We start from the raw sequence: 20,925 nt of genomic DNA, 5'->3' as shown, positions 1-20,925 counted from the left end.
TTTCCTCACAGTCTCCCCTCTGACCTCAAAGCACAACTCTGAGAAAAATAAGTAGCCAGCATGACTTTTACAATCTTCTTTCTCAGAGGAAATAGGCCAATTGCACTTCACCTCGGCCGAAACATCCACCATGGTTCCGAGTTCTGAGAGATTTCCTGATTTACACAACACTGAAACATGAGCAGGGACACGTTTTGCTTACTTTATCCACACCACAACGAGTTTTCAACTGCTTGGAATATAATCATTTATTTATCTTTACAGTGATGACGGAAGAATGTACAGGTGTTCTCACCCATAGGTATAAAAATCTGTTTATATACAGAGTCACAATAATCTTTAATTGGGAACTCATTCTGTTCTTGTGATCCATTCTTACTAAAAACCACAGGAAAAACAAATATTTAGTCCAGGCAATATAATTCCAGTAGGTTTGCAACCTGGCATCAAAAGCTCAGCTTTAGATTAAGGGTAACGTTCGATACTTAAAAAAGGACTTTAAGTCATAGGACACAAAATAAAGTTGCTTTTCAAATAAGATATATACATCAAAAATAGGAGTCTAAAAAAGGCATTGGTTTTAATGCTATTAGAAAGCTATATAAATGTGCATGGGTCCGTTTCTTCTTATAACGAAAGACCGAAGGAGAAAGTGCCTCTGTCTTTTAGGAAGTTCCTCCTGGGATAAGTCAGTTAGAAGTACCTGGAAGAGAGAAAGAAATAACCCCTGTTGACAAAGAAAAGGCTGCTGGTCGCATCGATTTTGCTGGAGAGGTTACAGCTGTGTTTCGGTTCCATATGAAGAGTAAACTATAAATAATTCCAGAGTGGGTAACAAAAAATTAATATGTCAGAAGATCCTCGGTTGTGAAGAGACCCACAGATGCCTTGTTATTCTTTCATTCCCCACACACGTTCCTGGCACATTACCCAGGCTCCTGCAGTGCTTCATGACAGCCCTAATTTTCTGAATTTTTGTTTTTTAAGCATCGTGTGTACATGAAAAGTTTCTTCATATTAAAAAAAAAAAAAAAATCATACTGGAATGTTAGTCTGTATAAAGGAAAAAAAAAACACCACCTTGCACCTCTCAAGCTATTTTACATTAACTAATCCACCTACTCAAAAATCTTCATGTCTAATTAAAATCACTAGAGAAAAAAAAAAAAAAGTGGTTTTACAGAACATGTAAATGTACCTGTGTTGGCTATGTACAGGTTAATAGCTCACGAGGCCCCAAGTTGAGGAAACTCAAGGTCTACTCACCCAACTGATTTCTGCAGAGACCACAGTACCAGTGACACAATAACCACTTCCAAGGACTCTGTTACAAAATAATTCTTTTATGCTAAATTAAAAAATTCAAAATGAAAACTGGATTCTAAAATGGCAAAGGTTTGAAAAATGTCACGTTTTCAAACAACGTTCTTTACTGACTGCCCGTAAAGTTATCCATAATTAAACTTTTATAGGAGAAATACTTAAGGATTGAGAGTTTAATAGTAAATAGCTGTAACTTAAAGTAATTAAAAGATTCCAGGAGCCTGGAAAACATCAAGATTACTGGTCTGTTAAGTTGGCACTAACCAACACAGGCAAATAGCTCTTGTCCACAACTTAATAATCAAATTACCCTTTCTCACTCAGTAATAAGAAACATGAGTGTTCAGGGGTGGGCGGCTACATTATAAGTACATTTTGAGTAAATTCTTACAATTAGAAGCAAGTAACACACCCTTGTACCAGAAGCAGTTAACCTAGTGCCCAGTCCGGATGCTGAGTGTCAAAATAATTATTTTGAATATATATATATATATTCAATAATATATATATTCTTCATCTAGCAGCGAGCTAAAACACGGTGGAATTACAACTCCGAGCTGTGGGTTGAACAGCAGCTGGAACACTCAACAGCCTTGATAAAGCAGGTCACAGCCTGGAAACTTCCATCCTATATCTGCAAGTTAGCTGAACGTAGTATTCATGGTTTTATAAAATTTAACTCCTTTGTACCTGTCAGATAGGGAATATATATATTCTTTCCCCTTGTGGGTATTAACTCCAGAACAATAAAATGAAATTAATTCCTTTAAAATTACACAACCACCTCCAGACAGAATTCTTAGTTGTTAAAACCTGAGCTAACTCCGTATGAAAAGGTCAGATCTCAAAGCTCTGCACTTTCAGAAACGAGCGCGACGTGCTCAGTGGAAACAAGAGAATGAATTACCTTTCTTCTGCAGATGGTTAAAAAAGAAAAAAAAAAAAAAAGGGTATTTTTAAGGAAGTCTTTGGCAAATCCACAGAGCAATGCTGTGAACAGGTATAAAGATACAAGAGGATGCTCTGGAAAATTAATTTGTAGAGGTGGCATCTACTTAAAAATAAATAGAAAAAAATTCAGGAATTTGTGATGTCATTTTACTAAATTCAAATTTGAAGACCAGAAAAAGGCTGCTTATTTTAATTGCTTTGCCCCAGTTTCACACCAAGTGGCCCTGCAACGGTTTCCAGAAAGTCTTTGCTGTAAAGGATGGAAACCACTGTACTTCCCTCACTGCTGACCTGTGTAGCACTGTGAGGATTTTCCTGTCGATATATGCAAATTCATCCTAATTTTCTGCTGCTTTAGGGCACGTCAGCTAACACACGTGCAGGGAAAAAGCAGGACAGGTTGTGTGTGATGCACTACAGCCCCCTGAGTGGCTGTTGAGTGCTGCCAGCAACGGGGACGGGGCAAAAAAACTCACCCAGGAGCTCGGACTCACCTGATTTCTTTTTTATGCTTCATCTCCATTATCCATTTCTACATCTATATCTTTTGTTGTATCAGCCGCCCGGGACAAAATGTCTGCCATTAGTGCTTCCTCCAGTTTTTTACGCACTTGTTGCACCCGCTCTTCTTGTTTTCTGCAGGGAGAGAAGGGAACAAGGGGCAGAAATGTCAAGCCTTCAAGTATGCTACTAGGCTGGGGGGGGTAATACTTGCATAAAAAATGACTCAGGACTGGTTTCTCCACTCTTATTTTAACTGAGAACAGAATATAATAGAATAGTTCCAGTTGGAAGGGACCTACAGAGATCATCGGGTCCAACTCCTGACCCTTCCAGGGCTGCCCAAAAGTTAAACTCTGTTGTTAAGGGCATTGTCCAAACACACCTTAAACACAGAATCCTTCAGGTTGGAAAAGCCCCTCGGGATCATCGAGTCCAACCCTCAGCCCGACTCTACAAAGTTCTCCCCTACCCCACATCCCCCACAGCTCATCCCAACGGCCCTGAAACCCCCCCAGGGATGGGGACTCCCCCCTCCCTGGGCAGCCTGTTCCACTCTCGGACCACTCTTGCTGGGAAACATTTTCTCCTCCTGCCCAGCCTGACCCTCCCCTGGGGCAGTTTCCAGCCGTTCCCTCTTGTCCTGTCCCCGATCCCCTGGGAGCAGAGCCCAGCCCCAGCCTCTCTGCAATGTCCTGTCAGGAGCTGCAGAGAGGGATGAGGGCTCCCCTCAGCCTCCTCCTCCTCACACTGAACACTCCCAGCTCCTGCCCTGCCTCCTCACAGGATTGATTCTCCAGCCCTTCCCCAGCCTCGTTGCCCTCCTCTGCCCTCGCTCCAGCCCCTCCAGATCTCTCTGGGATTGAGGTGCCCAGACCTGGACACAACGCTCCAGGTGTGGCCTCACCAGTGCCGAGCACAGGGGGACTGTCACCTCCCTGCTCCTGCTGCTCACACCAGCGCTGACACAAGCCAGGAGGCCGTTGGCTTTCTTGCCCACCCGGGCACACGCTGGCTCACGTGGATTGGAAGATGCACTTGCCAGAACGCCCATGAGAAGTTAGTCTGGAACAACCTTCTTGGTGCTACAAGGTCCTTTCCCGCTCTGCTCTTCAACGGGTTTGTTGTCCAGACATAGAATCTAACCTAAAAGCCAGCAAGTATCTTATATATCAACTTTGAGGAGTTGGGCACAAAACAATCCTAAGTTTTGTCACCTCATCAGGCTTATTTGAGATCTTTTGAATGTCCTGAACTATGTCAAGGAAGTTTTGGAAAAATATACACCGAAACATAAGCTCAGCCTGACCTAGATTACAGAACCATCATCTTGGACACACGGCTGCAGTATTTAACTCTCACAACACCCCGAAGCGGCAGCTGGTTTTCTGTATCTCCGACTAACTCCTGTTATAAGGGCCCAGGTTCCCTATTGACAGTGCACGTGGCCTTCTCCAGAGGTTACTCCCAGGTGTGCCACGAAGATGTAGCTTTCCTCAGTTATCTCACTGCCAAATTTTCAGCCAGCTAGTTGATCGACCAAGGAGCAACAACCACAAAGTCATTCACAGCACTCCCAGTCCTGAAGAGCCTGGTTTTCTAGAAGAGTTTTTAAATATTTTTTTTTAAATAGCTCTTTTTATACAAGTAGCATGACTTCTAAAGCACAGGAACTACCAATGAATGTTGGTGAATTTAAGAGCCAACAGCAAGAAAACACTACTAATAAAGAGTGCTCATCCTTAACATCGAGTAAAACTCTAGGACTTGGAGCATCTCTGTTCAATTTGATTAATTTGACTTCTTACACAGTTTATCACAGTGGTGTTAAGTAAAACTGCTTTAGCCCAGTAAGTCAAGAGGGTTAGCAGCACTCCTTACTACCAGGCCTCAGCCCTTCAGCTCCGTGGCACTGTCCTGGCCACGGAGCTCCCAGGTGACAGCAGCCCACTGGCCACGGGCTCTTTGTGGCCTTCCAGCAAGACACAACCCTCCTCCTTTAGTTTAAGTGCTCTTGCCTTCGAAAGGAAGCTAAAATGAAAGCCACGTTACTCCAAACACAGAAATCCACGGGCCCCTAACTCCCATTCTGACCTTGTTCTCAGCACAGAACTGTTTTGTACAACAGGATTGTGTACAGTCTGCGCTCAGGTGATTTCCTTAGTGCTTAGGATGATTTTATTTGTCCTCACTACTTGCCCTTTTCTCAGGCCACACAACTAAGTGACGTGTCCCCCAAAAGAAGCGTGATCCCACACTACTGTATGCAATCAAGCCGTGATACTCCGCTGTGATTTCTCCATTTTTCTGTATTTCTAGACCTATTGATTTGATTTAGTTCCTAAACAAGAGATGAAAATTTGTATCTTTTGTTTTCTTGTCAAATATTGAAACAAACCTATTCCATCAAAACACGTTCCCGTTTGAAACCTGGCAGGGCTGTGTTCTGACTGAAGAAATGCTGCACCACATAAATGCTCCTTTCTATCTCAGCATTTAGCTCATTTAAATGCTCAGATCTAGCTGAAGCTGTTATGGTATAAACTGCCCATCTCCCTTCAACTACATCAATCATAAATTAAACCCAATTCGCTATGTCCCATTAAGAATAGGAAGTTTATATAAAGTTCCATTTGATTTAGTTCCTGATGCGCTGGTGCTGCAATATCTACTCTGTCATCAAAATAAAAAATTGCATGGAGCTCTACTTAACAGCATTTAGCTGCTGCAGAAACACAGAGGTACCTTTACACATAGGATGGGTGTCAGATTAGGCAGGAAAAATCCACAGAGCTAACCTGTTCCTTGTCTGGACGCCAGTTCCACCTCCCCATGTGTCCGGAGGGAGGTAACACCCCTTTTCTCCTGCTCTGCCAGCACATTCAAATTCAGCATTTTGTGGAGACACTAATCCAAAATCATTAGCAGAAGTGCTTACAGTAACATTTACTCTGTTTTTATGAAAAATATACTCTAGAGCTCCTCAGCAGCAGAGATTCCACAAGTCTTCCACTACCCAGATCTGAGATGCACTGCTGAAATGAGAATTAATTACTAGTGTGCTGATTGTATTTGCTGTGTTATATTAAACTTGGGTTTAGGGGTAGCTGCTAAATTCCCCACACACATACACTTCAACAGATCACTTCCAAGAGATCTTTCCCACCTCCTCCTCCTCCCTCAGCAATTATACACTGCTGAGACAACAAACTGTAAATGGTACTTACAGAAATTCTCAGGTTACTGCTCCTTCCTGACATACATCTCCATTAAACTCATCTTTAGATCTGGGGTCAGAATGTTTCTCTCACGGCCAAGATTGATAAAGATTATTTAGGGGTTTGCCTCCCTGCGACACACATCGTTTTACCTCACAATATTCTTATTCCTGAGGAGAGCTCAGACTGTGGAAACATTCTCAATCCCTCATTTTCTTCCTTTGGCACATTACGAGTTCTTGTGGCTTTGGCCTGCAAGTGAGGTTTGATAGGGTACAGAGGAATATTGTGAGGGACTGAGCTACAGCTGACTAGCTTGGATCAAGGTTCATATTAAGATTCAGACATCCTTAAACCCGTATCAAACAAACTTAGAGAGCATTAAACTTGAATTACTCCCCATTCCCATCTTAAGGTAAATAAAGCTTAGTTTTTGGACAGATGAACAGGTAGTTTTCTTAGCCACTACTGTGCAGAGCATGACACAGCCAGGCATACTACATTAATTGTTTAGATTTGGTAAATTTAACAGGTTGTGGCTACCCATATGAAAAAGCAGAGCTCCCACTGCCACGCTTACTGGAAAAGGGCGACTGTCAAGACAGCTGAGAAAGCTCAGGAACAAAACCTGATGGGTGATGGTCACTGCTCAGCACAGAACCTAGACTGAGCAAGAGAAAGAGCTGTTGAAAAGTGAAAGGTGGGATTTTCAGAAACGACTTGGATGCTTTAGGAAAAGAAATCCCCTCAAAACTATAAGCTTTAGAAAATCCCACTAAAGAGAGAGAGAGAGAGATTTGAGAAAAAAATGACAGACTGGACTATGAAGCAGAACAGAGCTGCGAGTCAAAAACGAATTTTGTAATATATTGCAAAACTTCATCCACCTAAGCACAACTAGAAAAAAAAAAAAACACAACCAAAAAACAATCCACTTACTCGTTATTTTCAGAAGATACAATTCCCCAGTTCATCCCCAAAGAGAGAAACTGATTAAAGCATTTATCTAGCAGAGACACAAAGGTTGCCAACCTTAGAGGAAACGGAGGCACCTCAACAGTCCAGCTGCAAAGAAAATAACTAGATGCTGGTCAGGAAAGAAGCTACAAAGAGAAGCTGCAAAGCAGCAGTCTCAAGATAAATGATCTCCCAGACTCAGCACGGGAGGAGACAGTTCCCAGAATTCTAAAAGCCTGCCTCAGGAAGCTGAGATTTGGATCTGGAGACCACCAGGAACCACACCATGCTCATTTTACACACTTACCTGACACGGGACGAGCCTTAAGAAGCCCAGAATTAATCAGAAGGTGGATCCCACAACTGAAAATAAAATAGGTGTGCGTCCCTAGCGACAAGGAAGCGCGGTTGATTCTTAACCAAGCATTTACAGGAGGTTATTTAATGTTTTCCCAGTGAATGTGCTGAACCAAAAGAGGAAATTTTTGCATTTTACTCTGATTACAGAAAGATTTACCGTTATTACACGACCAGAAATTCTTCAAGCTAAACACGAATCAAGCTGACAGCAATTTTATTCGATGTAAACACCTGCTGTGATCTCCCTGAAGAATTTACAGTCCAAAAGAGTAGATGCTGGCACCTCACCAGCTATCCCCAGCGGCAAACTTTTCCTTACCATCACGTAAATTCAGAAAGCAATTCTACTGCTTTCCTCAGCGACACCAGGTGCTGTACTCGGATATTACTTCTTCACGCAACGTGCTTTCTGGATGGTTTTAAACCAAAAGCCAGCTTCACACCAACAGTACAAAAAGGTTAACATCTAAAAATATTGAATCCTTTTGGAGTGAGCTGCTTACAAAGTCATGAGCCAGAAGAGACACCGAACCCCGCGGTATATTCATAAAGATAGAGCTGCTCCAGGTCAGAACCAGTGTCCTCTCCTGAGTTGTCAGTACTGACATCAAATTCAGCAGCTCCTTTGTAAAAAAAAAAAAAAACCTGCAGGACTGATTAAGACAAAAAATGAATTTTGTTTCCAAGAAATAACAAACCTTGTCAAACACGCTAAGAAAGTTTCTCATCCCGCTCTGTAACTTTTTGTAGGAAGGCAAGAGGAGTTTATCTTCTGAAAGCATTTTGAGTTGGTGGTTAAGAAAATAAAGTAAATCCCTAAGCAAAGGACTGGGAATCATAATCATCATCATCATAATTATTATATAATAATTATACCTTAACATTAGCCCTGCAGAAGCTTCAGGTAGCCATCTAGGGCTTAGAAAAAAATGTGACAGTAGGAAACCTTGGTGCTGAGTGAGTTCCACCAAGCGGCAAGAACCAAGTTTGGTCTTCAGATTCCCTGTTGTAACCTCGAATTTAACTAAAAATGTGATACTAAAGGCAGTGATCACCCCACGTGTTGATTCACACTAAGGAATTCTATAAAACTGGATGACGGGATTGCATCCTGCCTCTTGCTACGCTCTGGCAATTAAGCACTGCAACAAGAAATCTCCCTCTTGCTCAGTTCTAACCTTGAAATTCAGTGCTGAAGCCCCTGGTTTTTAGTACCCAAAAAAAAGGGTGAGTTTTTCTTTGAAAAGAAAATTAACAGCGCAACTATTAAAAAGCAAAATCTTTGCCCATACGTGAATAGATCGATCTCATCCTGCTCTTCATGTTGTAGCCCAATCTCCCACTTTAAGAGAATTAGCCACAAAGCTATAAGCTATGGGAGAATATTCTTCTTGTTCTTTGTTGAAATTGCTTACTTTTGAACTGAGATCAACAAATTAACTTAACCAAACCAAAAATGGGAAGGAAGGAAGGAAGGAAGGCAGGCAATATTGATTGTGACTATAGCTTAATGTTTAGGGCACTCTCTTGGGAAAGAAAATGTGGGTTATGACTCATCCCTTAGTAAATAATTTATAGTAGTATTTTGACCACAAAATTTAAAAAAACCAGGTTTTTGGGTTTTTTTTTTTCCAAGTTACTGAACTAATCAACAGGTACAAGAAAAACGTTCACACTTCTCTTATCTCCAGGACTGCACTGAGCCAGGAAGGAATCTACTTTTAATTGAATTTCCTTTTTGTTTTACTAAAAAAACTTACCGAATGTCATCATCTGTGACTATGAAAGCTTTGCAGAGGGGCTGAGATGTGTTCAGCCAGACGGCTGGGTTCTTCTCAACGGCTGCAGAGAGCTGCCCCGTGATGGGAGCAGAACTGGTGTGCAAAGCACTAGCAACAGCTGATAACAGGGTATCGTCGTTGTTACCGGGGCCGACTCCTACAAGAAAGAGAATTGAAGAGTTTACCAACTACATTTCATGTGTAACTTCCAGTGGCAGAGCTCGCTCTTCTTCAGTTTGTAAAGTTAGCTAGACTCGTGTCACTGGATACGTACACGTGAAATCTAATCTAAACAGTTACATCCAAATTATTAAAAATGGCTTTGTAATAGCACAGCTCTCCCTTGAAATCAGCATGCCAAAAGGCATCCCATTTCTAAAACCGGTGAGGTTTTATGCTTACTCTAACACTTAGTCTTAGGTTTATGGTTGGACTAGATGATCTTCAAGGTCTTTTCCAACCTAAATGATTCTGTGAATTACAGCAATTTTTTTAATCACGATAATCCCATCATAAATTTATCAGTCACATACTGAAATAATTTCTTTGCAGCTTCCTGGTATTAATCCACACTGGCAGAGTCTTTAACACTACAAAGTATTAAATTAATCCTGGAGAGTTTTACAACGCTCCAACTCCCAAGAAAACCTCCCAAGCAGTGGAACAAAGTTATTAATTTCAAATTACAACCCAAACATATTTTAGATCAACTCTCACCAATAAGAGCGTAGTTCTGAAGCGTGGTTTATATTAACTATATAAATGAACTAAAAATAAACATTGTTTTGGAGACTGGGGTGTTTTCTCAGCAAGAACATTTACAATTTCAAGTTTACTTAAGCATAGACTGGTTTGGGTTGGAAAGGACCTTAAAAGATCATCTAGTTCCAATCCCCAGTCTGACTGTAAACTCGTTAAGAGTATCAAAACCTCTGTCCTTTTTAAGCACAAACGACTCTGTGGATCTGAAGCAACTGCAGTAAGTGAACACGATACCTTGAAGGCCTTTAGGGAGCTCCATGGATTTTATGATTTGTTCGCTGACATCCGATGCGCTGAGGCCTTGTAGCCTCTTCTCCCAGAAAAGCTGAAAAAAAAAAAAGAGAGAACAAGATAGCTCGTTTAGAAATAATTTAAAAATAAAGAAATAAAGTAGCTATGCCACTTCAGACCTACGCTGGCTCGGCGGCCCAGCCCTTTCTGACGCTCTATAGACCTCTTGGATTATCTGGAAATAGGATCAAATCTTTCTGTTTTGAGAAAGATACATGAACTAAACTCACATTCATTTTACTTTCTATTGCTTCGTCTATTAGCTGGGAACATGTTTCCATTTCTCACAGAAACCAATTTCTTGACCTAAAAGATCTTTGTTTAATGATACCAATTTCCCCACTCACTCCTGTCTTATTGGTCCCAAGACTGATCCTGAAGTTCTGGGCTGGAGATTAGCAACACCCGTTCTTTTCTATTGAGTGAGATAGTGGTGAAAGGTCGTTAAAAAGTTGATTTACATTCCACAGGAAATTACATTTAACAAATAATCTTAATAAGGAGGTAAGCAAGAATGTAGCTATGTCATTTCCTGTGGAAAGGGTATTCAGAAATAGTTTGGGTTTTCTGCAGGATATGGAGGAGGGGGAAAAAAAAAATCTATTTATTTTCAAACCTGCAAAATTTAAGACAAAAAGACAAACAGTTATTCTCATTCCCAAGACATTCTTTGTTGCACCTGGGTACCCAAAAGCCTCAGTTTAAGATGGGGCGTTCGACTGTCACGTTCTGCTCTAAAACTGGAAGTGAAACAACTAGAGCATCCTCGTTCATGTTCTGTGGAACTTATACTGATAGTCACATGACATCATACCTGATCCTTTTTCAGAAAAAAAGCCATTTTTTCTGTTACAGAGGTAGTAAAGAGCAACAAAGAACATCAACCTTAGCATCGAGTATACTCCCAACTGAAAATAAAACAGTTGCGCTACAAAACCCACGATACTCTCCACAACATGCCTGCACAGCTTTGCAAATCAGTAGCTTGAACAATACTTGTTCTGCCTGAGAGATTGCTATGTCCATTTTATAGAGATCTATTTATTATCTGGACAATAGGATGCATTTGTAACCCAGTTTAGGTCTAAGTGGCTTAGAAAACCCACACAGGATCACCTAAGTAAACTCTTCCTTTTTTTCCCCCCCCCCCCAAATTCTGACCATATTTCACACGATCTTGACATCTCCATGACTGGACAGCTTTTTAAAAATACCTGTTGCTACTTGTGTCTCGTTTTACCAGAGCCACTTAAACTTCAAATGCTTCCTGATAACTGATACCCTGCTCTTAACTAGTATTAATTTTCAACGTTTTAACCTAGGTTTGAGCTACGTTTAGTTGAGTATCAAGGCACATCTTTTATCTTGTTAAATATTAAATATTTAGTACTGCCAGTCATTCACTCCTGCTGTTTACCACTACTGCTAAGCCCCTACCCCCAAAAAAATCCCTCTAGATGTCTTGTAGCAGTCCTTACAGCTCCGTGGATGAGGTGGCAGTGCCTTAAAGCTGTCCAGAACGTTAAAGAAATCCTTTGTTACAAAGGCAAAAGCAGCAGCTCGCTAGCCAAACTCCAAAAAGAGTATCAGGATTCAGGAAATGAACTCAAAGTAAAATCCTATCAATTCAGTATTTCATCACTGAGTTAGCTTCCCATCTTGATAGAGCCTCTACAAAGCTTATTCCTGTTTTCCACTGTTAAAAGAATTCACCCTTCGTTTCCCTTTCCCTCTCCATTTCATCAACTTTTAGAGATAAATGAAAGGAACACCAACGTCAAACCCAAGCTATGTTTTTATATGCTACAGGTAAACGTAAGAGCAGCCCCTGTTTATTCAGGATAAAATTATATTGGACTACAGCAGCAAATACATCACCAAATAAATATTGTTGGGTTTTGCCTCTTCGGTTCCCTACTCGTGTCAACGCCCTACACATCCCAGAGGGAACGAGGCATCAGGAGAACCGTGTGGTTATAGAAATGTAGAAATACAGGAATGCAAATGCCTCTGTGGGAGAGAGAGAGGTGCTTGAAGAAGGCCAACTCCCACGTGAAAGCTTAGAAAATTTGGAAAATATAACGCAACGTCGACGGGGCGGAGCTTCCATCACCAGCACTCGCTTGGCAATTTAAGCCCTGATTGCAAACGCAGGGAAAAGTCTACACAAGTATCAACACCTCGGATGACCGCGAGGTCAAAGTCGGGTAGAAAAAAACCACTTGGCTTGTAGATACACCAATTAAAAACAAGACTGAAGCGAAGCATATTCCCAGCACAAAGCTTCCAGCACTGTGACATATAATTATTTGTAAACGACCACGACTGTGCTCCAAGTTTTTGTCTCCCCAGATCTCCACCGAGACTGCACAAGTCGCTCTTACTAAATTTTTGCTCAGAAATGAATCACATTGCTAGGGTTTTATCACGTTGTTCGTTCCACAATCCTTTATGGGTTCTTAGGATTCCTCTCCTTTGTCTTTTCTTGTAGTTTACTGAGGATTCTGAGCTGGACCAGATTTGGACAATTATTTCCCCATCGGCTGCACCAGGAGTAGCTATCAAGGGACAGAGAGAGAGAGAGAGGGGAGGAAGCTGCTAATAAAAATGCAGAAAAAACTTTTCTGTTCCTCCACTTACAAGATGAGGATGCAACCATTCCACAGCAACAAAGTACGCACTCAAGCCACTGAAAAAGATCATGCCAGCCTTGATGCGCAGAATATCTGAGGTTACAGCCCTAAAAAATAGCTTGTATTATTTAACTTGCAACTCTCTCCTCGTTAGCGAAACAGGGAAGAGAGAAAATAAAGCTCAGGTTCACGGGCTTTGTGCTGAGCTAAGCAGAGAAAAACAGGCACCTAAATTAGGAGCAATTCAGAAATATCCCAAGTGGTTTAACCGTCAGGCATCACCACGGCCTAGGCAGACTGCCCCGTGGCATTTGTCTCCCACCCAAAGTCATGTGGATTTCATAAAACAAAGAACAGCCCCTCCACCAGCACAAGCATCTGCAGATACAGCCCCTTAAATCCAACAAGTGACTGCCAGGAACAGAGGGCACCTTACACCACCTCACAATTAGGGGTTTCCTTGTCAAATGGAGTGAGTTATCCACGCTCCGGGCTTTTCTCAGCTGGAGCACCCCCAGGGAGCAGGCTCAGAGGGTCCAATCTTCCTCCCTCCCGTGAGAAGGCACCAGTGCAGCCAGAAAAGCAAGATTCAGGCCTCCAGGAAAGAAGCATTAGCAAACATGAGACCCTGTTATTCAGTAATGAGAAGCCTGATGGGCCCAGGGTAGGAAGGAAGGAGGGAAGAACCGGATTTCAAGATTCATCCCGGTGATGCAGCGATGTTTCATCACTAATGCAAAATGAATAACCACTCTGAGGATTCATCAGTCGGTTATTCATCCTGTTGGAGGATGAAAAACGGCTCCAGTTCAGTTTTGCTTGAAGTAGTGGTTAGGAAACACACACTGAAAAGAGCCTAAACCCCAGGTCCTTTGTTTAGTGATGTTTGAGCGTTCTAGATTCCGAAGGACCCAGCAGCCAAGTGCTTCATTTCCTAGGAAATTCATCAAAATGCATTATGCCAAAAGTCACCTCTTACACAATAATCTCCTGCTGAGCAAGAAATGTATCCCTTATCACTCGCACTTACTATCCTAAGGGCATTCCTCTTTTTTTTTCTTTTTTTTTTTCCTCCTGTGACAGTGGAGGCAGCGTAGGAATGCAATGCCAAGGTCCCCAGGGTGGAGCAGAATTTTCCCTTCCTCCTTACAGCTGTACCTCTGAAGTTCTTTGTTTGGAGAATTATAAAATATTGCTTCCTCCAGAATTGTTTCTTTTCCAAGAAAAGCTATTTGTGACGAACGGTGAACTATAATCTAACCCGTAATCTCTGTAAAAAAACAATCTCCTAAACAACTATTATTTTTCTTTCAGACAATAAACGACAGATTAGCCTCTCTACTACAAGAGCCACCAAATACAAACATAATCTGAGCCGCTCCTTTTCCTTACATAAATAAAAGTCTATTTGCAGTTGCTCAAGCAATGGAAGCCTACAGAAAAATGTGGCTGGAAAGGAATCCATTCCAATTCTTTTTTTTTTTTTTTTTTAAAAGAAAAAAAGCACTTATGTTCTCAACATTCAAACATTCTTGGCAGGGGAGTGATTTATAGATAGATCAATCCATCAAGAACCTCCAATTTCATTTGGCATTTACTCCTTCCAGAGTATTGAAAATACTCCGGATGTCAACAGAATGATGTATTTGACACGCAGAAGAAAGACCAGTGACTCTGCTGTTGGCGAGTTCAGAGATTTGTTTGCTGAGGTGGTTTCTTCTCCTTAGACAGCTACAGATATTTGGTCTTTAACTTGCAGAAGTAGTTGGAAAAAGGCACCATCTCGTTCAGAAAGACAATGGACACGGCAAGTTTAAGAGACCATCACAACTCCAGGTAGTTGGAGCCACATTTATTTCCGCGCTGCCTGCGGACCCCTTCTAACCTGGTATGTGAGCTGATTAAAAGTTACTCGTGTCTACACCAAACACAGGTGACATACCCGTGCTGTAGTGCAGACACAGCCAGCCTAGCAGTTTGTTAGGTTTTAAAATATGTTTTAAAGGCTGAGACCAAAATGCCAGTTACCATTTAGGAAACTGCTCAAAGTGACTGACATGGCAGGCAGTTAAATGAGGAAATATAATTCGAGGTCTTTTCAAAGTCTCCATGGAAGAATTTAAAAGGAATGAGCGTTTCTCCAGAAAACTTCTTTCCTCTTTTTATATCCAGTTGCTAAGTTGCTCAGCTCTGCTGCATCCATAATTGCCAATCAACATTTCAGTGTTCCTTTAGTTGCCTGGGAGAGGGAGATGAAACTTAATCTCATTGGGTTCCTTCCATCCCTTTTTTTTTTTTTTTTTTTTTGATAATTCTAATAGATATTAACCAAGAAGCTTAAGTTTTCCAATCCTCTCTAATTTTACATTCCAATCCTTTAAGTTGACCCACAGGAAATAAAAATCACATCTATTTGACAAAATACAAAGTGCTAAGAGCTAAATATGTCTCTCCTGTTAAGAACTATTCACAAGACGACACACACAAAATGACATCCTGCAATTTTTCTTGTAAATTAGGCTTTTTAGACTGCGTATATCTTGTGCCAAAAAATGACTATGGTCAGATTTAATTTGTCATAGATCATCCTATTCAATAATCTATTACAACACAATCCACGGAAAATGTAACAAAATGACAATAAGTGCAAAAGAGACTTTCAAATCAATTTTAAAGAGGATTTCTGCCTTATAGATAGATGATGTTAGAAGGAAATATATCAGATTTATCCTAAGGTGTTTTTAAAAAGTAAATAGCCTCTGATTTACCCTAAGGGGGTTTTTCGAGGTGGTTGTCTGCCACAGAACTAAAGGAATCAGATCACGTGATACTAACGACCTGATTTTCTCAAGCTTTGAAGAGAAGGACAGCCTTCCTTTGAACACCTGAGGTATGTTTGTGGAATGTTTTTAGCCAAAAGGATACTGAGGTCAATGCTTTGCAAATTTAGCGTTAACGATCACCACTTCCATAAACACCAGTTTTACCAGTATGGTTCCAAATATCCCTGCCACCCCCACGGACAGCATACAACAGAACTAACTGGTGATCAGCAGGTCCTTAGGAGTCAAAGCCCTCTCAAAGCAGATAGAGTACTTTTGGGCTCGATGAGTGAGTTTTGTTATTTACGCCCAAAAAGGACAATAAGCGTGGCACAGCGTGAACCAAGAAACTCTAAGATACAAAGAAGAGTGTAAGTGCTCTGCACAGGACACAGAGTTGGGCCTTTTGGAGGCATCAAGTGAGTGTAGGTACAACGGGCAGGGATCTGTAAGAAAGAAGTTTGATTCGCAGCCCTGATCCATTTGATCCAGGGTACGGGATGCTTGACAGGCAAGGAACTCAGATTTAAGTGATTACAGAAAAGATTTACTGCCTGTAATAGTCTCAGATAGTTCCATGACTTCCTCTGCTTCACATTCACTCTTCTCACTGGGGAATACTCAAATCCAGACACACAAGTGGAGTGTTAATTTGCCCTGAAGTACTGCTACATCTAGTGGCCTTTTTGCTAAATAAATTAAAAAAACGTCATTTTAAGACAATACTCAACGTCCCTTAAGAGGAGGACGACGTATAGTCGTATGATTTTTGGAATTAGTGATGGAATTTGCACGTTTCAATTTCAGCAATGCTAATCTGGCTTTTTAAAATCCAAACCATTACCCTTAAATTCTTTTAAAAAAAATGTATCATATCAAAACTTACTAAGTCTAACAGCAGGGAAGAGGCTAAAACAAGAGAGTTTTTTGGTTGTTTTTTTTTTTTTCTTTCCTTGCAGAGCCCACTAGCAATCTTTCAGGATTCATTTTCTTACACTGCTTTATCAGTGGGCTCTGCAAGGGGAAAAAACCTGAAGCCATAGAAGTAGTAAGCAAACCTACCTTAAAGCGAGCTTGTGGAGAGTCAAAATATTTTGAGTAGGTTGATACTTCAAAAAGAAACATTAAAGCACTTGGAAGAAAACTGCAATTGAGGCTATTAGATTTGCTATTTAGGAACTTATAGATACTCCTATCGTTTGATTAGGTATGAAAAATTTGAGAAATCTCTGTGGATTTATTGGTATTTGAACAAAGGCCACATAGAGGAAGAAGAGTGATAGTTAAGAGAAGTCTAATAAGTACAAGAAGACCCTCCAGAGCGTGCACACCCAGCTCAAGTTCTGACACTACCTACTTCCAGGATTGTCCAGAACATTTCCATTTTTCTTGGGTAAAGTTCTCCACTCCGAGAATCGGTATTCTAGAAAACCTTTCAGAACGGCTTTGAAAGCTTTAAGCTGCCGTCTTGCAGAGCTGTTGCTTGAAAAAGACTCACACAACGTCGTGACACAGAACCAGCAGCTGCCACAAAGATCTGTTGCTCTAATGCCAGATTTACCCCTACGAAGACCACAGGCAAGCTGTTATTAGTTTATCTTTCCAAGAGCTACCACAGGGTTTAGTGCTTAAAGAAGAGTTGCTGCCAAATATCTTCCTTGCCAACACCAATAAGCATGTCTTCTGACTCTCAGGTCATGGAAAAAAAAACCCTAGTGACTACCAACGGAACTACACTACTCATTTATTTTCATCTCTACAGAAGGAGGCAGGCCAAAGAGAATTTTCAGGGAATTCTAGTCAGATTCTCTTTTGAAAATGGAGATATAAGTGGATAAAGCTTTCCAACAGGGGTGTCTAAAATTACAGAAGCAAGAATGCTTTAAGGGATTTGGGCCAAGGATTGAAGAAATGGGGAGGAATGACACTGGAAGTGCCCACTGAAGAAGTTTTCTATACAAATGGGCAATATAGTCATGTTTCAGCATTCACTTGCACGGCCAACACATTTACAGGGAAGTTTGCACACCTGAGCATGAGAGAAGATGACAGTGACACATGCAGGGCTTATTTATGTAAGGAAAATATAGGAAAATAAGGAAAATCTGGAGGACAAGAGAATTCCAATACAATCTCAAGCAATGGGTGCTCCACACGGTGCTGGCTTTATTAAGAATAAAGTTTTCCAACAACTTCAGGCCTCACCCTGGCTTCTCTACTTTCTCTCAACGGATCACATCAAGAAAAGAATCACTGCTTTTCTGAAAAGCAAGCAAAGATTGTATCTATTAATATTTATGCTCCAGTTAACGAGTAAAACATCGGAATGAACTGAGTGCTGGGTTCCAATGAGTTTGTGTGGTGCACACATGAGCAAGGACTGGAGTTCCTCCATTCTTCTGGTTGCTAATCCCAAAGAAATATTGAAAATGGCACGATGAGAATCTGTGGGTAAAGAAACCAGACGACTAGAAATTGTTTAAGAAAGCTGTCACTTTGCTTAAGGTTCTCCAGTAACTGACAGCATGCTACCTACACTGTATTGCTTTGTTTCAGATTTTTAAATGAAAATTTTACTGAAAACTCGCTCAAATTTTATGTAAAAACAACTGTAACAATTTATTCTCTCCTTTCCCCGAGTCTCCCACCTGTGTCAATCCTCACTACTCAGAATGATGACAAACCAGAAAACAGCTCAAGGCAGCGTTCTAGCTTGGAGCAAAACAAGAGTAAGACACCCCAGGATTTGCTTCGCTAGATAAATAAGATGAACTGTTACACATTCAATGTACACAGAATTAGCATTCCTTCCAAATAAAATGTGTGGATACAGAGTAGGAATAGTGTTTAAAGTGTCCTCTTCCAAACATGCACCGTTGCAAGCAAGGAGAAAGGGGTTTGACTGAAAAAGAATGCTGACATTGCGATCAGCAGACAATGACTTCCTGAAGATCTTGCTGTAGCTTAATCCACTAGAAGTTATCGTAAAGAGGCAAAGATTTAACTTGGGTAGGCTTGAAAATAGCCTGCTCTGCAAATCTCTGCTGGATAGTCGTTCTCAAAAGACGAGGGATGCGTTCCCAAAGATTTCAGTCACTATGTGTTTGAAGAAAAGAACCTGGACTAAGGAAAACGGGAAGGAAAGAGACAAGTGTGAAAAGGTTTGGAATCCATCAAGACATGAATTGCCAGACACCCATTTCTCTTGCCACAAAGGTGCCACAACCTTCATATGCTTTGAGGGATTATTACTGGCTCAACGGACGTGACCAAAAGGAAATTCCTGACGCGCAAAGTGTAGTAGTTCAAAAGGAAAACCCGGAGAACGTGGAGAGAATCAACAGACGCGTGCACTAATGCAGCTTTAAGATCTGAACGGGATACACTTACACGGCCCCTCTTGAACTTCACGGGACCAACAGTGAGGTTAGCTGAGGCCTTCACATCTTGCTAAAAGACATCTCAACAAGATGATCCAATAGGGCCCGATAGTTCTTCTTTTTCTTTCTCACCTGAATTCAGAGGATGCAGAGTCTAAATTCCTTATGTTACTTCTTACAAGAACAGCATTCAAGACGTTTGAAAGTGCAATGTTAGCCGGAGTTTCAAAGGAAAGGCTGTTAAAAGTTAGTGACATGAGAGGGTACAAAAGTTTGAACGTGCCTCTGCATTTTCTTCTCAGCCCTGCACTCCTAAGACAGAACAAGGTGTTTCAGTTCGACGGCAGTTAATTCTCTGACTCAAAAAACACGAGGCAGACTTTAAAACAATACCTCAAACCCATCTAGGTGACATTATCTAGCCGACCGTTCAGTCATTAACTAGATTCTTCTCAGCTCCCTCCTCCCCGTAAAAAAAAAAAAAAAAAAAAAAAAAAAAGAACTGTCTGACCAGGGGATACGTCACTGATACAAAGAAAAGCAGCTGAAAAAGAACTTGTGTGAGATGAGTTTATGTTACTGTGGTTTGTACCGATAGTAGTGGTAGAGTGAAAAAGAGGGATTTATAATACAATTTTTTGATTTTGCACGAAGTTCTTTTATATAAAGAGAGCTTACTTCTTGATGAGAACTTTGTATTTTATAGAAACCTCTTCGAAGAAGCTGCAGGTGAAAATTTGTTCACATTTGATGTCCAAATGCAACATTATAGCATTTCAAACTGAACGTGGCTATCAAATATGAATGAAGTTTCGGACTAAAAAATATTAATCTCCACATGAACTGCTATTTCTGCATTTTTGTTTTTTTTTTTTAAATTGTATGTATCGCACACATTTCTATAACTAACCTTCAGGACAGAAATTCTCATCTGTCACTGAAGCACAGCTGAAAAAAAACAAGCCCGTTTTCACCCCGTGTCAACTTTCTGAGCTGTAACAATGGGAACAGATTCATTCTTACCTGCCGTGGCTGCTCCGTCACTCGCTGTGGATCAGATCGTACTTTGTTACTGGGATGATTGGTAACTTTGGTGACTGGTTGTTTGAAAATTGATGCAGTTTGTCTGATCGGTAAAGTCGTATTTAAGTCTGGTTTTCCCTGTTTAAAAAAAAAAAAAAAAAGGAAAAAAGAAAAAAGCGAATTAACAAAAATTATACATGAAAAGTAGACAAATTAATGTTGGAGTCAGCCTCTTCTACTGATGTGCAAAAGAAGGAGGCTTTTTTTTTTTTTTGAGTAAAGATTTCCCTTAACTAACCTTTGCAGACATCCCTTTTAAAGACAAAAAAAGTAACACTTAACCGATTCCACACATTTTCACCTTTTTGGGAAGAATTAAAGTGTTTGAAAGTCCATCTTTTGTTAAAATATATATGTTAATTGGTCAAGTGACTTACTTTCTGAAAAGAGACAGCTTTACCATCAGATGTTAAAAGGAAATCTCCAAAGCTTCAGGAAATTATGTTTGTAGCAAACACTTTCTAGAGTTCCAAGTCTTAAAGAACAGCAACTTCCTACAGAACTTTGGTCACAAATTTCCTAAACGATTCCTACATAGAACAATCCTTAATGAAGTGCGGTGATTTGTTCTGGAAAGAAACTAAACCTTTATCCACTTTAACAAGGTTTTTGACAGAGCTAGTTTTTAACAGGTTGGCGAACCGATGATTCCCAGGCATCAGATAAAAATTTTATCAATAATATCTTGTCACACATCCAACCCTTAGGCCCTCGGAGAGACTAGAGCCTGAACTCCTCTTCCACAAACCCAGAGTATTCGGGGATGAGGGAACAAAATTCTCCTGTCACCCCCAAGACTAATGAAGAAAGAAAAAGACAGATCATCACCAAGACACCATCCCAGATTTTCTAAATCTCTCCCC

At 40.8% G+C, this 20,925-nt stretch overlaps 1 protein-coding gene across 1 annotated transcript in view; it reads right to left on the bottom strand.

Annotated features, from left to right (window-relative positions):
- Positions 1–228: 228 nt before the first annotated feature.
- Positions 229–20,925, bottom strand: part of MBD2 (methyl-CpG binding domain protein 2) — a 39,010-nt gene continuing 18,313 nt past the window's right edge. The window contains exons 3-7 of the mRNA XM_074931866.1: positions 20,003–20,140; positions 10,088–10,178; positions 9,071–9,248; positions 2,769–2,910; positions 229–703 (exon numbers count right to left, since the gene is read on the bottom strand). Coding sequence (XP_074787967.1) covers positions 2,781–2,910; positions 9,071–9,248; positions 10,088–10,178; positions 20,003–20,140 — 537 coding nt within the window. The 3' untranslated portion in view covers positions 229–703; positions 2,769–2,780. The remainder of the gene's footprint in view (positions 704–2,768; positions 2,911–9,070; positions 9,249–10,087; positions 10,179–20,002; positions 20,141–20,925) is intronic.

The sequence above is a fragment of the Athene noctua genome, chromosome Z (genome assembly GCF_965140245.1).
Source record: "Athene noctua chromosome Z, bAthNoc1.hap1.1, whole genome shotgun sequence".
In the NCBI taxonomy this organism is placed as follows: Eukaryota; Metazoa; Chordata; class Aves; order Strigiformes; family Strigidae; genus Athene; species Athene noctua.
Note: the sequence above shows the minus strand (reverse complement) of the source record. Positions and strands in the feature narration are given on the sequence as shown.